The sequence below is a fragment of the Alligator mississippiensis genome, chromosome 14 (assembly GCF_030867095.1).
Source record: "Alligator mississippiensis isolate rAllMis1 chromosome 14, rAllMis1, whole genome shotgun sequence".
NCBI classification, from domain to species: domain Eukaryota; kingdom Metazoa; phylum Chordata; order Crocodylia; family Alligatoridae; genus Alligator; species Alligator mississippiensis.
In genome coordinates this window covers 41272652-41289339 of record NC_081837.1, presented here as the reverse complement: position 1 = coordinate 41289339, position 16688 = coordinate 41272652, and the positions used below count along the sequence as shown (strand labels likewise).

General features: G+C 46.5%; 1 protein-coding gene across 3 annotated transcripts in view; it reads left to right on the top strand.

Moving 5' to 3' along the window:
- SLC26A9 (solute carrier family 26 member 9) overlaps positions 1–16688 on the top strand; it is a 57655-nt gene that overhangs the window by 37756 nt on the left and 3211 nt on the right. For all 3 annotated transcript variants that reach the window (XM_019477343.2, XM_019477342.2, XM_006267811.4), the window contains exons 9-19: positions 346–493; positions 2134–2247; positions 4224–4301; positions 5308–5403; positions 7671–7777; positions 8368–8437; positions 8895–8987; positions 9970–10083; positions 12741–13058; positions 13244–13298; positions 14632–14777. In XM_019477343.2, the coding sequence (XP_019332888.1) occupies positions 346–493; positions 2134–2247; positions 4224–4301; positions 5308–5403; positions 7671–7777; positions 8368–8437; positions 8895–8987; positions 9970–10083; positions 12741–13058; positions 13244–13298; positions 14632–14777 (1339 nt within the window). The remainder of the gene's footprint in view (positions 1–345; positions 494–2133; positions 2248–4223; positions 4302–5307; positions 5404–7670; positions 7778–8367; positions 8438–8894; positions 8988–9969; positions 10084–12740; positions 13059–13243; positions 13299–14631; positions 14778–16688) is intronic.

Below are 16688 nucleotides of genomic sequence, written 5' to 3'. Positions count from 1 at the left end.
CAGTCTGAGAAGACAGCTAGCCCTGCTGCCATTACAAGTTATCACTCTGTGGTCATTTAAGATCTTCCAGCCTTTTAGTGCAAGAACTTCAGCATCCTGCAAATCCCAGTCGGAATTCACCCACTATAATCCCCCCACAGCTTCAGTGGGATGTGCCGTTCTTCACTTCTTCTTCACAGTGTTGCTGTGCACTGTTAAACAGCTGTTGTGTTTCTCCCAGAGATGGCTGTACTTAAGAGATGGATGACGTGACCCCTGTATAGATTAGCCAAAATCCTATGCTGTTGGGTCCCTCTCCACACCTCTGAGTCCTGATTACTTTTCTCCTCTGTTCCTCCGATGCAGTTTCCCAGCCCCAGTGCTCCCTCTGGTGAGCAAGTGGAAGGATATGATCGGCACGGCTTTCTCGCTCGCCATTGTTGGCTATGTGATCAACCTAGCTATGGGACGGACCCTGGGAACCAAACATGGCTACAACGTGGACCCCAACCAGGTAACATTCGCTTAAGCGTCGCAGTTGTGGCGTCGTCCTCTAGACGGCTGGGTGCAACACGTGTGAAAGCAGGAGTTTATTTAACAACTTGGAAGCCATAAAATTTAGTTTGTTTGTTTAAGATATGTGTTTCTTTCCGTACATAATGATGTATTGTAGGGTTGCTGATCAATGTGGAGCTAAGTGCACTGTTACTGCAGGTAGATTTTCTCTGTGCCAGAGGGAGATGGTTCAGAACTGGAAGGAGTCGTGGGTTCGATTGTCATATCTTACTTTCCCTCCACCACCATCCCACTCGCTCCCCAATTTTCCCTCACTCTTTCTTGTTTCACTCATGGCTGAGTTGCAGGGTACCTCAGCCCAGGCACAGCGCCAGGTTAACACTGCTACGCTGTGTCCGGGACCCAACCTAGCTCAGGTATGTCTACACAGGACTGAATTGTGCAGTGTGGACATGCCCCACATGCCAATGGGAACTGGTGAAAATGCTGACCGATGCATCATAATGTCTTCCCTGTGGAGCAGGAAAAGTTTATTCAAGGTTATAGCTAGTTCCTCAGTTCATTGAAACTGATGTGTGTTCAGAGAAAAGAAATCAAAGATGAAACCTGGGTTTCATCTGGATTGAGCGGGCAGAATAAACCATGCTCCAGTTATGCTAAGTTTCTGTCTACACCCTTTCCCACATTCCAACCCCGGTTTTCTAACATGGTCGCTTCCCATTTGATTCTCTCTCCACATACATGTAGCGTAGATGGGTCACCACTGTGAGGGTCTACGCTGCTGTAAACCAGAAATGACCCAGTCTTTGAATGGTGGGAGTGTTACTGAGACCAAGTCTGCTCTCACATATGATGGTGTACACGGGTAGTCAGACTGAAGTTACCTGCAGTGCACCACTGCATAATCAGGGATCGTGAGAACAGAGCCAGGATCAGTAGCTCCTGGACACCTTTCACATTTGCACTCCTGGACCCTTTCTGATGTTAGAATTGCCTCTTCAAGGCCAGGCCCACAGCAGGTGAAAATCAGTGAGGCTCCACAGAAGTCAGTAGTTACCTCTACTTCCATGAGCCAAGGCTCTGTCCCTTAAGACTGATGTAGGAAGTTTTTTGCATTTCTTTGGAACGTAATGAGGGAAGGCCTGTGGCTGCTCCAGCTGAGAGTCCTGGATTCCTTGGAGACTGCCTGGATACTGCAGGAAGCAGGACAAAAAAAAAATCCTGCCTTGTATTCAGAAGCACAATGATGGTTTTCAATAACAGCCAGGCATGCTGCAGTTTTCCTTTCCTTGCCTGCTGCAGACAAAGCCTTATTAACGATTTGCATGCCGATCAAGAGAAATCCCTCTGATCTGCCCTTTTCCAGTACACAGGAAGACGTGACTCAGAAAATCTAGGATAACCCTGGGATTGGCAGGAGCAATCCTGGGGCAGGGAAGAGCCTGGGGGAAAGGCAGAAATGGGAAAGGGTGGCAGATCTCTGCAGAGAGAATGACACCCACATAAGAGGTGGAAGGGAACCCTGTGTGACTTATTTCTCCCTGTCCTGTAAAAGTGCTGCCAGATGGAGCTGATTGACAGGGCAAGAAGATGATGTCTTGTGCCTCCTGAACAAGCCTATTTCCCTTATCTCCACAGGAGATGCTTGCCCTGGGCTGCAGCAACTTCTTTGGGTCCTTTTTCAAAATCCATGTGATCTGCTGTGCTCTGTCAGTAACCTTAGCTGTGGATGGAGCTGGAGGAAAATCTCAGGTGAATGCTTTCTCTTTGCTAGTAACTGTGACTGCCCCACCATGATAGCTGGTGTGGCAGTGGTTTGTATGAAGGGCAGTAAGGGCTGCTACCTGAATGCAAATAACTGGAGCCAATCCTCTGATGAGACTCAGAGCCGGATTTGCTGACTCCACTGCAGCTAATCTAAACTACCTCATTTGTCTTGAATAAAGTCACTCCAGATTTACACTGCTGGGGTTGAGAGTGAACTTTGTTCCTGATATTTTCCCAAGGACCTTGATACCACATAGGACAGGTAGCGTATGCAAAGCTGTTGCTCTGTGCATCGATAGTTGGAATCCAGCCTGAGCCTCTCACTCACTGCATCATGTTACTGTCTGATGACTGTCTGGTGACCTCTAGGTGAGGTGAATGTGTTGGTGCTCAAACTATTTTCCCAGTGTTAAGCACTAACCTTACAAGAAGCATTATGTGGCATGGCATGTTTGGTGTCTGACACTTTAAGGGCAGAAAACAGGTAGCAGCCAGGTGTCTGATGAGGGCAGCCATTTTGGACCCAGGGATATAAACTGGGCTCAGTTTGCGGTAGAAAGGAAGGAGGAAACATCAGTCTGAAAGGCTGGTCTGAGTCAGGAGGTAAGGGCAGGGGCTATGGGGAGGAGGTGACCCCTTTTCCTGGGTAAGATGTAAAACTGCACCCTGTTGGGGAAGGGTGGTCTGGTGGGGCTCCTAGTGGCATGGGAGCCCCCAGGAAATGCCAAGCCAGCTACTTCCCTGGTGAAAGGTAGGGTGGGGTGCCTTAACCCTGGTCTCACATCTGTGGTGGTGTTTTAGCAAGCAGGGAGAGCCCAGGGCTTGGTTAAGGAGCCCTGAGGCAGAGTTCAGGCTGGAGGAGGGGCTTGGGGCTGCACCCAGGTGGCAGAGGAAAGCCTGGGGGTATGAGCCAGACCCCATGTGAGAGGGGCAATGAGTAGAGAGACCTTGTGTGAGAGGAGTGATGAACAGAGCAACCCTGTGAGTGGGGGTGAGCAAGGAGGCCAAGTGGAAGCATAGTGGCCTGGTGAGAGGCTAGGAGTGAAATAGGCCTACAGTTGTACAATTGCTCAGACAATACTCATGTGAGGGTAGTGGGAGACGCCCAATAGACTGTGCTGGGGTTGACTGAGGAGAGAAGAGCTAAGCCTGAAGCTGGGTGGCATGAATGTGGCACCTGAGAGAGGGCAGTATAAAAGAGGCTGGGTGAGAGCCGGTGGAGTGAGTGGGACTCTGGTGAGAGAGGGGTAGCATGTGAGTGGCCCTCTGGGGCTGCAGAAAAGAGCTATAACTGTGTGCCTGGTTTGCTATGGCCATAAGCTGGAGAAGTAACACTTGTGAGGCATGGGACCTGTGTAGGGACAGTCAGAGCAGGTATTAAGCCCCTGTCAGCAGGGCAAGTAATGGGTAGCCTCCAGCCTTAGTAACAAGTCTCATTTTTGCTGTCAAGGCATGGCAGGCAAGCAAAGTGAGTGGTTACCCCAGAAGCAGGACAGCTGCTGAAGACCTGATGAGAAGGCACCCTGTTATACACTACCATGGCTGGGGGTCCTGTTGGTGGGCATGAGAGAGGGACAAAACACTAAAGGCTATGGAAGGGGTCCTTAAGGCAAAGGCCTGACAGGCTTGAAAGCCTCTGGGATCAACAGCTCCCATGGACTGCAATGGGTGCACAGGCTGAGGAAAGAGCCTCAGTCTCTGGAGCTGCTAATCCAGGAGACTTCCCTATTGTTTAGAGGCACTATTGCTCAGATGCTGAGTGTGGGTGGACACCTACCATGTGGGCAAATGCTTGGCGAGGCTATAGCACTCAAATACTTAGAGGAAGAGGAAGTGGCAAGAATCCTGGCCCTTGACGGAGCCACTAGATATGTAATTGCTGTCCCTGGCCCTCAGTTCAACAGGTGACAAGGTTCAGAGAACCTGAGTGCCCTCTGTGATGACTGCTTTTCTGCCCACAGGTGGCCAGTTTCTTTGTGGCACTGGTGGTTATGGTAACCATGCTGTCTTTGGGGACTTACCTCTATCCTCTTCCAAAGGTAAGTACACATGACCTGAGGGGCTATGGCAGGGAACAAAACCTTTCACCCTTGTGGGACACAGTGGGGTACAGTTAGGCCTTTTATTCTGGCATCCTTTATTTCCCAAATCGCCTGTTTCTAGCCAAATCCCATAAGCCTTCCTGCTCGTACTATGAAGGAGCATTAAGGTAAGAGCTATCACACAGCTGTATGCAGTTCTATTAAACATCCCCCAGGAAAAGCACCTTGTATTGGAGGTTTTCCTCAAAGTTTTACTGAGTGAACCTGGAACAAGTGTCGAGAGCATCTGATCAGTTTTAGGGGAAAAACCTAGCAGACCTGGGGAGGATTTTTTGAGATTTTGTTTAAGGTTGTGAAAACTTGAAATTCAGGAGTAGTGAAATGATGGAACTGGAACAATGAAAGAGAAGGTCTGGGTCATGCCATGAGACCACTGACTCCCTCATGAGGACACTGGGCCTACTCTAGTCTAGGATATTAAATCCAATCCAGAGGAAATACTGGACCAATTGCTTCTTTCCTGCCTTGGGATATATACTATCCAGTGCTGGACAAACTGGATAGTACTTCTGATAGCTGTTTCTGGTTATTACAAACCAGCTAGCAGCCACCCTCAGCTATCAGCTGTATTCATGGACCAGGTGTCTTCCCTACCTCACTAATGCTGGTGGTCTGTAAACACGGAACAAAAAGATGGCCCCTTGCCAGACAGCATGTTGCACAAAGCTTACATAAAGCAAACTAGTGCAGAGCAAGGTGTGGAGATGCCATCTCTTGCTACCCCTGTGGCAGAAGTGGAGAATAAAACCCATTCATTTGTGCCCCAGGTTCAAGAGTGATCTTGGTGAGCTTCAGCCACTGCTGACCTCTAGCACTGCCCCTCAGCTGCAGGCCTGAGAAGGCAGAACCGTATTCAGGCTAGCACTTCCCTATTGGGCAATAGGCCATAACACTTACACTTTTCCTGTGGTTGGGTCTGAGCTGCTGTCCTCTTCCTTTGCAGTCTGTGCTTGGAGCCTTGATAGCAGTGAACCTGAAAAACTCCCTCAAGCAGCTGGCGGATCCCTTCTACCTGTGGAAGAAAAGCAAGCTGGATTGTGTGAGTCCTCCACAACAGAAGCCCCGGACAGGGCTGGGGAGTCAGCCTGAGTTCTTCAGTAGGAGAGAACCTCGCCCCTTCTAGGGGTGCAAGACTAGCAGAGGCCTAGCCATGAACTGAGCCCTCCAACCAAGGTTGCAATAGGACTTGAGTGGTGTAGCACTGTCACTCTGACCCCCTGCTAAAGGCTGGGTTTCTCTCTACCAGCACAATGTCTTCAATGTGTTGCTGATCCATGTTTGGCTGAAGATCACAAATACAGGCAAAACGGCCAAATGTGTCTGCTCTAGCTGAGCCTTTTCACACATGGTCTGGGTAACACAGACACCTGAGCTACTATTGCTGCCTCCTCCAGTTTAAATGCCAATTTAATGTTTAGAGGCTAGTTTCCCCAGAACTAGCCAAGCCAGCCCTACTCATTATCTTGGAGTAGTTCCTTGAAACTGAGGAGTGTGTTTCCAGGGGGAAGGGAGTCCTTCGGGAAAGATAAGGATTCCAGGCACTGGTTGACACAGACCCTACCTGGTGGTCTACGTGGGAGACTGGAATTAGGAAGTGTCTGGCATAAAGACCTTGTTTGAACAGGGCTCATATTGATGACAGGCTGTGTATAAACTGGGCCAGTAACCTGTGGAATTCCAAAGGAACAGTTTTATTGGCAAACAAGGAGGCCGAGAGGGCTGGTCTGAGTCATCAGCAGGCTTCCTAAAACACTGTGTAAACAGGAGCGGGAGAGGAGATGGGTCATGGTTCTAAGCAGGGGTGAACAGTTTAATATAGCACATACCAAAAGCACATTAACAGAGGACTTGGGCTTGGAGAGCTCCCTCAGGCAGACCACACTGCTCGAGGCCCGCAGCCTCTGGCTCTAGAAGCAAAACACTATGGGTGAGCTCATTAGGATGGTACACTCAGCTGGTTAGCCCACCTGAAGCACTGTGTAGGCATGACTCTGCTGAAACCTGCCTTGAGCTGGTAGAGCTCATTTCAAACAGCAAGAAGCTTTAGCAGTACAAACACTTTTTCATCCTGGCCTTTTTGAAACTGCTTTTAGGCGGAGCCTAAAAGCTAGTCTTGACCAGGAAAAGTATTTCAAAGAAGGCTGGGCTTGGCCACAGTGCTCATGATGCTCAGCCTACACTTGACTGCTTTCCGTAGCCAAGACTCACCCAGGTCCTGTTGGCTCACCCCATTTACAAATACTTTTTTTCCTCTCTTGTCAAGAGAGACCTGAAAGTTGGATCCATCTGACCCTCCCCTCTGCAAAGCTTTAGGGATTTGGACCCACCTCGCAGTTCAGAGCCATCTCACAGGCACAGATCCAAGCTGTATCACCTGCGAGATAGTAAAGCAAAGTCCCAGATGCTTTTTGCCATGAAATATGACTCTGCACCTTTTATGACACCACGGATGTAGATCCTATTATCCTTGCCAAATTCCAATTAGGCTAATTGCTGACCTAAATCTCTCCTGGAATTTCAACTGGATACAACATTTCTAGCCTCCAATGATGATGCAATATGGCCAGATGATGTCAGGGAGTTGTCATGCTTAACCTCCGAGCTGGCTGCAAGATCTTCATATAGATATAGTATAGCCTGAGAAGTCCTTGGAGGCGGGGGAGCAGAAGGTTCTGAGTAAAGGAGAGAATTTGGCTGAGTGTCCATTCACTTGTACCATCATAAATCTGATGCTTGGCTATTGAAGTCAATGGCGTCACCTTCATTTGACTGTCATCAGAATCAGGCCTATTAGTAGGGATGAGGATTCTGTCATGATGCTTCTCTGTTTGCTATATATTTGGATCTCTGCTGTGATATCTTCCATATGCTGACTGTCTGTAGGGGCCTTCAAAGAGGGGCACTGCATATTTATATAATGGCAAAGGGCCTGGACTTCAAATGAGAGTCTTGTCTTGACTAATCAAAAGGCTAGTCTTTAAAACTGAGCGTGCTAGCAAGAACAAGAAGTTTCAGACTGAATGAACCAAGGCGGTTCTGAAGCTGAGGAACTTGAGTTTCTAGTGTGCCTGCCCCAGGATCCCACAAACTCACAAGAGAATAATTCCAGTCTTCCAGAATGCAAACCTCAACTAAAAAAGAGCCTGAGTCACCAGTTCTTTTATTTCTCATTATTTTAGTCTCCAAGTCCTAGTGTTGTTTGGATTCAGGACCTCGTCAGGTCTATCTCTCCCTGTAAGTCTTCATGAAAGCGCCCACTGCATGTCGCACAGAGAGGTGACTTGCCGTGTACTTGTCCTTCCACAGATGGTCTGGATGGTGAGTTTCCTGTCGGCCTTCATCCTGGGCCTGCCCTATGGAGTCGCTGTTGGCGTGGGATTCTCTGTGCTAGTGGTGGTTTTTCACACACAGTTGTAAGTGCTCTCTGGGATCTGCATTGCAGGGTGACTGCACAGTTCCAGAATATTTTCTAGTTATTCAGTATACTTCAGGTTATTTTTATAAGTGACCTTTGGACCAGATTTTCAAAGGAATGTGTAAACGGTGCCCGCGGGGGAAACACAGGTGTCCTCCCCTTCTGCTGGAATGCACAAACAGGAACGTCAGTCATTAATTACTGCCTGGCGTCCCACTCCTGTCCACAGAGTTACCCCATGCATATTCCAGAGCAGGTATAATGCTACAGGTATTTGCCCTGCCAAAAAAATATCTCCACAGATCTTTTCCTATGGAATCACTGCTCAGAGTGGCATCCATCACTGAGCAGGGACTGACACAGGGCTTATGTGCTACTCTCGGCACAGGCCTCAGGTGCAAGGATGAATTTTGGCTGCAGAACGAATTCTCTTTCATTAGTATCCACCAGCAAAGGGCCCAGATTTTTGGCTGAAGGGTCCCAGGACTGTCATACAAATACACAATCACCAAAGTATCCAGAACCAGGCATAGCTGTAGTTTTAGCACTGTTCAACATTTAATATGTGTTGTATTTTTTTTCCTCTAGTCGTAATGGTTCTGCCCTGGGCCAGGTAACCTCCACTGACATATATAAGAACCCCAAAGCCTTCAACAAGGTAAGTGTAGAAGTTAAAAGGCTCTAAGAGAAAATTACTTTGTTCCGAATTCCCCCGTGACCTGCGTAATAAGGAGCTGTATATCTGTGTTACTTTTTCACCTGGTTTAGCTCAGTGGGGTTGTTATTGGCTTGTTATTTTCAAAAGTCATAGCAGGAGGTCTGATCCTTGCGGTGGAGGCTTTCATAATCCTCAACTATCCGCCCTGTTTTAAATCCTTCTGCCTCACCCAAGAGGTCAATACGGTGTTGATGTCACTACTACTGTTGCTGCATATTAAACAGAGAGAGCAAGCAGTTGTGCTCCTCGTAGATACAGATCCACTGGAAATGATCTGAGGTTATATCCGCAGACCTGTTCACCCCACATCTACTGTCTCCAGTTGCAAAAAAATAACAACCCCCCGAGCCGGGCAAGAGTCTCTTACACGCAGCCTGAACTCGGATGTCTGTTGCAGGTCCATGAACTCGATGGGATAAAAATCGTGACCTACTGCTCCCCGCTGTACTTTGCCAACTCAGAGATATTTAGGGAGAAGATTATAGCAAAGGTAAGAAATCTTCAGTCAACATCTGCTACAAATAGAAGCTACTGCCTTATTCCAAAGCAAATGGTGCTCAGCCTCTGATGCCTTACTGCCCTAAGGAAACATATGGGGATGGCATGTTAAGTTTTGGAGAGTGGAGACCTTTATTTTCATGATGCTCAGTGGCCATGTCTACATGAGCAGCAGACTGTGCAGTAACCAGTGTTACTGTGCAGTACTATCCCCGCACGGCTGTTTTTCAGATGCTACTGTGCAGTAGCACTGCATCACGGTTAGTGCCCACCAATGCTACTGTGCAGTAGTGTCTCATGTAGATGCGCCCAGTAAGGAGAATCACTGGCCTTAGCTAGGAAATAAGCCTAAATCCTGGCTAGCATCTCTACTGCCAGAAGACTCCTTGCAGGTCCCTCCTCCCTGCCTGAACTGGTATGCTGTCTTGTGAGAGGGGCTGCCAACAGGGGACCCTTGCTCGCCTCACCCAGGCACAGGTGAAAGTGCCAGATGCAATGTAATCCCACCACGCTTCATGGTCATGTGCAGAAAAATAACAGGAGAATGCTCTGTGCTCATGGAACTGAACTGGCTTTTGGTAGAAACTAGTGGTGGAGGTGCCACAATACAGCCAGCACTCCAGCCCCCGTGCTGCTCCTTCCAAGCTCTATGCAGGCTGCTGAAAAGGAAGCACCTAGAGTGGGGCCAAAGTCGAGACAGACCAGAAGCCTGTAGGCCTCCTGCTTTCAGAGTCTGACCTTCTACAAAATGGCTTTTTTTCTGCCTGAGCTCTCCAAAGTCCTCTTTGAACAAGACAGCAACTAGACATGGTTATGGGCACTTAGCAGCAGCCTGGGCTGGCCCATGAGCTGGCCTGAGTGGTGACTAGCTCCCTTTTATGCCATTCGCATATAGGCGTGAGGCTCTTGCATTCAGGTCTTCCACAGCTAATCCCCATACGTGAACCTGACTAACTGTCTCCTCTTCTCCACAGACAGGGGTGGATCCTGGAAAAGTGTACTTAGCCAGAAAGAAATATGTGAAACAGCAGGAGAAGGCAACCGTACACCAGCCAACAAAGCTACAGAAATTCTTATACAAGAACAAGGTAATACATCCTTTCTATAGCCACACGTCTGGGTGTCTAGCCTCTTCTGGGTGCCATTGATCGTGAGATCACAAGAGAAAGTTATAAGAAATGGAGAAGTGTGATAATTGAACTGACTGGTATTAAAATAAGAAACCACAAACACAACTTAGGGAATTTGGGGACGTGCATGAATTTCACGGTCACAAGTACTGATCGTGCATAGGAACAAGCTTGCCTATTTTTATTATGTTGTTGATGCTGCTGCTGCTGTTGTTGCTATTAATGAGTTCATTAAATATATGAATTATTTAACAAATGTCAAACTTATTGCAGATGAAATACGTTTTATTAATATAACTTGATGAAGGGATTATTAAAATCCCTTGGTTTTGCACCAAGTACATTTGAAGATATAGATATCATTACTTATTTCAATTGCAATATCTTGCTACTTCCTATCACAGGTTGTTTAGAGATGAAACAAGACCCAGGCAAGACAGCAATCCTGTATTATTCTGTGTCTGGAGTGATTTTGCTTGCCACATAGTATTTTCCTTCCCCTGAAAACAAGAGTTGTTAATTCAGTGGTTGTCCACCACTAGCTAAACTGTACAGTTGAGCAATTGTTCCTCCATATGCTAGCACCTCTGTCCATATGACATTAAACCTTATATATGTAGGTAAACACAGCAAGATATACCTCTGGCTCTCTAGACCTTGTCATGATTTGTACCAAGGGGGCTTTACAAATTCTGTTCTGGCTCATAATAATCAAATCAAAATGGAAAAATGAATGAGGCTGATGGGTAAGAAAGGCTGGCAATATTATTTTGACAGTCAGGATCTGCTTGCTCCTCAGAGCCAAAACCATTTTTTAAAATAATGCTGGGGTTATACCAGAAGTATGGTAATTTAAAACAGCAATATAAATCATATGCTTACACGGAATTAATTGTGTTTTTAATTTGATCAGATAAAAAACAGGATATCATCTCCAGCTGGAATTCTTCTATACTAAGATGTCACTGTAAGGGGAAAAAAAATCGAAATTTAATTAATGTGCCGCTGGCACATCTCCAGAACAGTTAAAGAAACCTGCAGGGTAGCTAGTTCACGCCCAAACAGAGCAACTGGCTTGTTGCTGCTCTTCAGACAACCTGTCTAAATCATGCTGCCAGTGTCTCCTACTGCAGCACTGTACAGTACAGGACTCTGGGATAACTACAGGCAAGTGGCCCAGCATAGTAGGTGATTAGTTAATTCTACAATGCACTCTTAGGAGCCTCAACATATTGTTGCCAGTTTAGCTATACCTTCTCCAGTTTGTATCTCTTCTAGCAAATTATCAACAACAATAATATGCCAGGCTTTTATACTGTAATTACTGCTTGAATTTTTAAATTTTTTTTTATTATTATTCTTTTTAAGGATTATTCTTCTTTTTTCCTTTTATTGGGTCACTTTGATTTTGGGTCATTTTGATTTTGCTGATCAATATCATTTTGATGCTTGGCTGCTTCTTACTGCACTCTTTATTGTGAAGATCTCAACTTGAAATGTTGATGGTCTTTGACAAACTAGCTGATCCTGGGTACTTCAAAAAAAAATAAATAAATAAATGACCAGGCCTAGTACTCCTGCTGCACCTCTGATATTCGATAGTGTTGCAAGAAGAATTTGGCCTAATAAAGGGTTGGAAGTAGGAGGGAGGGATGGATGGATGTTTTTCTAAAATTGTTTTCTTGTTCTAGCTCAGTCATTTAAATAAATATGAATGCAGGAATCCTTGGGTGAAGCTCTCTGACCTGCGTTATGTGGGAGGTTAGGCTAGGGATCTTGATCTTAATTTTCCCAGGCTTATTAATTTAGCTACAGTCTTGACTTGAGCCCTCAGAATGACCTCACCAGCACCTATTGCTCATCTGCCATAGCTGGAGACTTACTTCTGCCAAATATAGGGGCAACTTTTTGGAAGGAACTAGGAACTGCATTGGAATCAGTAGAGCAGGAAAGCTGTGGGAGAAGCAAAATAGAAACAGGGCACATCCACGTGAAATAGTAAGTTGCCATAGCAATGAGCTACAGCAATATAGCTTATCGCTATGGCGACATAGCATTGGTGGGCACTAACCGTGATGCCACTACTACTGCATAATAGAGTAAAAAATGACCCATGTGCCACCAGGCCAACCGCACAGTCAGGGGCATGTGTAGACACACCCACCGAGTAAATATTTTGCTAAGAATTGGGGTTGTGTCAACTACTGGAAGAAGGGTAGGCATGGCCCAAGAGTCCAGCCCAAGGAGAAGGGTCCACTAATGCAGCCAAACTGACTGAGATGGAGCTTATCTAGTGAGTGCTAGCCTCTCTCCAACTTGACCTGGCAGCAACCCAAAATATATCCATCCTGTTGCAAACTGCAACGGGGAGAAATCTTCAGCTGCCATGAATCTGAGCAGCTCCGTTTCCTTCAAGGAAATGATGCTGATTTGCACCAGTTAAGACACTCTCTCTTGGGATTTGCTGGTGTTGAGATGCCATAGGTACAGGACTGTGCCAGGGTCTTGGAGCCCAGCCTGCTGCTCTGAAAGCCATGCTCCAAGTCCAGGAGGAGTATTTGTGTCTGACAAGCTCCAGGCAGGAGAGATGATCTTGTGCCTTTGCTTTGCTGCAGACCCTGTCTTTGCAAGAGCTCCAGAAAGATTTTGAAAGCACATCCCCGACGGACACCAACAACAACCAGACGGCTGCCAACGGCACCAGCGTCTCCTACATTACATTCCGCCCCCCTGCCAACCACGCCGGGCAAGTGAACACTTCGAGTGAGCTGGGCAGCACCTCTAGCCTTCGGAGTAGTACCTGCAGCGTTATCCCTGCGCCAACTGTGGACCCCATGACCACAGCACCACCCTACGTCAGCTTCCACACCATTATTCTAGATATGAGTGGAGTGTGTTTTGTAGACCTGATGGGGACAAAAGCTCTGGGGAAGGTTAGTTCTCAGGACCTATATTTCCTCTGCAGTGGGGGTGGGGATAGTTACCTTCCTCACTGGAGCCTGTAGGACATTATTCATTCACAACTCCTGGGAACTTGCAGAGCCATAGATAAAAAGCCCTGCAGAAGCCCAATGTATGATCATCCTTATTAATCCTCTCTTTTTGTCTCCACATCCAGCTGTGCTCCAGCTATCAGAAGATTGGGATTAAAGTTTTCTTGGCAAATGTCCATGGTAAGAATCCAAGCATAATACATTTCCTTATGGGCTTCCTGCAACATCTGAGAGATGGGCACAGTGATGATTTCTTTTTTCCATTTTTGTGAACTGCACTAACTGCCAACAGGGCCAGCCTTTGCAAAGCTCTGATCATGTGCTTCTCAATGAAGTCAAATATTAAGATCAGGGGAAAGGATGGAGAGAGACTGCAGAGAATCAAATAAATAGGGGATGGAAAATTCTCTCTTCAATTAGCTCTTCTCCTGTGATTAGAGGAATGTTTCCTGTGGTAGATCCCCCCACCCATGCTACTATCAGACCCCCTATGCAAGGATCAGACTTCATAAGTCATGGGGTTTCCATCACATGCTGCTCCATGCTTACTATTTTCATAGCACAGGGCTATGGAGAACAAAGCCTATTTGTCACAGGAAGAAAGGGTTCACAGATCCTTTTTACTACACAGAGCCAAAATGAAAAGAAGGGATTTAGGTTGTGCCTGAGGTTTGTACTGTTTTTTTTTCTGCTTGAAAACATTTATTTCAAAGCCAGTTGTGTTCTCATCAGCTGTGGTCTATGGTTATAAATGTGCAAGTTTATCTGCCCATAATGGGACAGGTTTACACTTCGAATTTCCTGGGCTCCACTGTTGTCTGTAGTAATGTGTGATTGATGTGATAGAGCAAATTAGAATAGGGGACATGGAAAAGCTAAGGGGGCAAGGCTACTGTCAGCGCATCTAAAACAAAGATCTTATTAGGGGGGTGATATGGCTGTAGTAGCTTACAGTTTGCACCCAAAATAATAGCTATACCAATAGCAATAATAAAATTCTCTGTCTCTACCTTTCTTTGCTCTTCTCTTAAGTTCCCTGGCCATTTTATGCCATTGCACTCATGACCTGCCTCACTTGCAAAATACTACTCCTCTTCTTTTACCCCAGGATAATGTAAACTCAGACCCTTCTCCTGCACTTTCTCCCGCATACTCCTGAAAACTTCCTAGGAATGCCAGTGCAGTTCCCTTTTCTCTTGCTTGGACCACCTAGGCTACTTTATTTCAAATCCAGAAATCAACCACAGCAAAGAGAAAAAAATTCCTCCCTCATTTTACACCCATGCAAGTCCATCAACAAGAATGGGATCTTGACGATGCATGAACCACTTGCTAGCACTCCACAGGAGTGTGTTGTGCTCCCATTGCTTTGGACCATTTTCATTCTCTGAGGCCTCTATCCACAAAAGGGTGCTACAGTTCAAGAAATTAGCATCTGCTGTGTTCCCTTTCAAGTGGCTCCTTCTTTGGCACCTTCCTCCTTGCTTATATATATTTTTTTTCCCTTCTTCAGCTCAGGTATTCGATGACATTAGCACAGGTGGAGTCTTTGAAGAAGGAGGCCTAGACCGCAGTCACATCTTCTTGACCATCCATGATGCTGTTTTATTTGCACTGGCCAACATGAAAGGAGTCGTCCATCTTCCCATCTTAGAAGAGGTACTAGCCACCTGGAGACTGCAGAGTTGTAGGGCTGCATCCTGTACTTAGTTACACCCATGCAAGCGTAACCCATTGCATCAGTGGGAGCTGCATGTCTTTCTCTAGCAACTGAGTCACAGGGGACGATAACAGCCTTCTGTTGCTGTATGTGATGGACTTAATTGATTATCTTAAGTGGTAGACATAAAAATGTATCATCCAGACTCAAAAAAGGATTATTGGCAAAGCCTGATGGAGTCAAGAGGGTCATACAGGTATAACTGGGAGTGAAACTGTCTAACTGGGTAACTAGATAACTGTATAACAGAACCTCTATAACTGGATAGGAATTGGGATGAGCAGAAGCAAACAAGGGCAGAATTCAGCCCATAGAAACTAGAGGCAGAACATGTCTGTCTCCACTTGACTAGCTCCAGTATGTACTAGTGCTTGGCTTGGTGAGAGGGAAGAAAAGGCACAGGCAGCTAAAGGCACATGCTGTAAATACAGCGGTGACATAGGTTATTTATTAAGATATTGGCTGGTAATTGCATAGAAACTCAGATAGAAACAATGGTCATGTCACCACATAATCGCATGACAACAAGTTAAAATTGCTTGTATTACCACTGTATGTGTGTGCACAGCTCAGGCAGGGAAGACAGGTTACTGAAATCCTGCTTCCCTCTGTGCCCTTTCTCCCCATATATTTCAACTTCAGCAGGAGTGCTGGGTAGGAGTGGATGAAACAGCACTCTTAGTTGGGCAGGGAGGGTACGCCTACCTGAGCAGGTTACTGTGAGAGGTTCTGGGGTGTGATTGTGCTGCACATCAGATACTGCATTGTAACTCTCCGTGTGCAGGCTCCTCCCCTGCATTGAGCGTAAGGCAGAGAATCCCTCGCTGAAAGGGAAGAGAATACCTCGCATTTAACTGCAAGGCTAGATGGAACATAGACATTATCCATTTGCCCCCTAGTTCACCTCCCTACATTCACGTAGCCATACCCTGAGCTATTCTGCACTTCTTCCAGAGGAAGGGAAACAATCAGTTGTTACAGTGCTGGCCTCAGTCTATGAACTGAGACAGACAGACAGGCACGTGCAGCTTTAGGTGATTGCTGCTGACACTGATCTTACAGCTTAACCTCTCGTCTCCCTAAAAACAGGGCCCCAAGGTTCTGACCTTTCTCCAACCCAGACCATACCCAGCTGCATTTGGCAATGCGCTGCTCCCAACCACTATTTACATTGTTAGGATCGATAAGGCCTCTGCAGCCCCAGCCTTGGGCTGATACTGTGGAGGACCTACCTTATCGCTGCTGCACAAAATCTATTTGTCTTTGGGAGACTTGCTGGAGGTGAAACTTGCTGCCTTCAAAGGAGACATGGGACAAGGAAACTGCTCGCTTTTAACTGTGCCAAGAAGGATTTTGTTTGGTGCTGGTGGCTGACTGAGAGGAGGATTTTTACAGGAATGCTGGTAACCAGGGTGGGCCCTGGGTTGAGCCCTTGAATTTGGAAAAGACAGTTTCACCCTGGGGTGAACATGGCCTTAATCCAAAGGAAACTGTCCAGAAGACAATGGACCAGATTCTGCTTTATACTAGTGTCCCTTGATACCCCTTTGGCTGCCTGATATGGGCATAAAGTCAGTGTAAATGACAATTATAATTCCAAGGAGAGTGTAAATTGGCTTTAGGGCAAATAACAATCCAGACCAATTATTACTGCACAGTTGTTTTCTATATCCCCTTCCCCGGTGTTTGGATGTGGTGTTTGTTTTAATTCAGGCCTACACCAGATCATAATGTGCTCAAATGTGACTATGTTCCCAAACCATAAAGGACACCTTCATGGGTCTGAAATTCCGGTGAGTTGCATTTTCCTTCCTTGTAGCCCTGCATCTGCTAATCACTGACGGTTGATT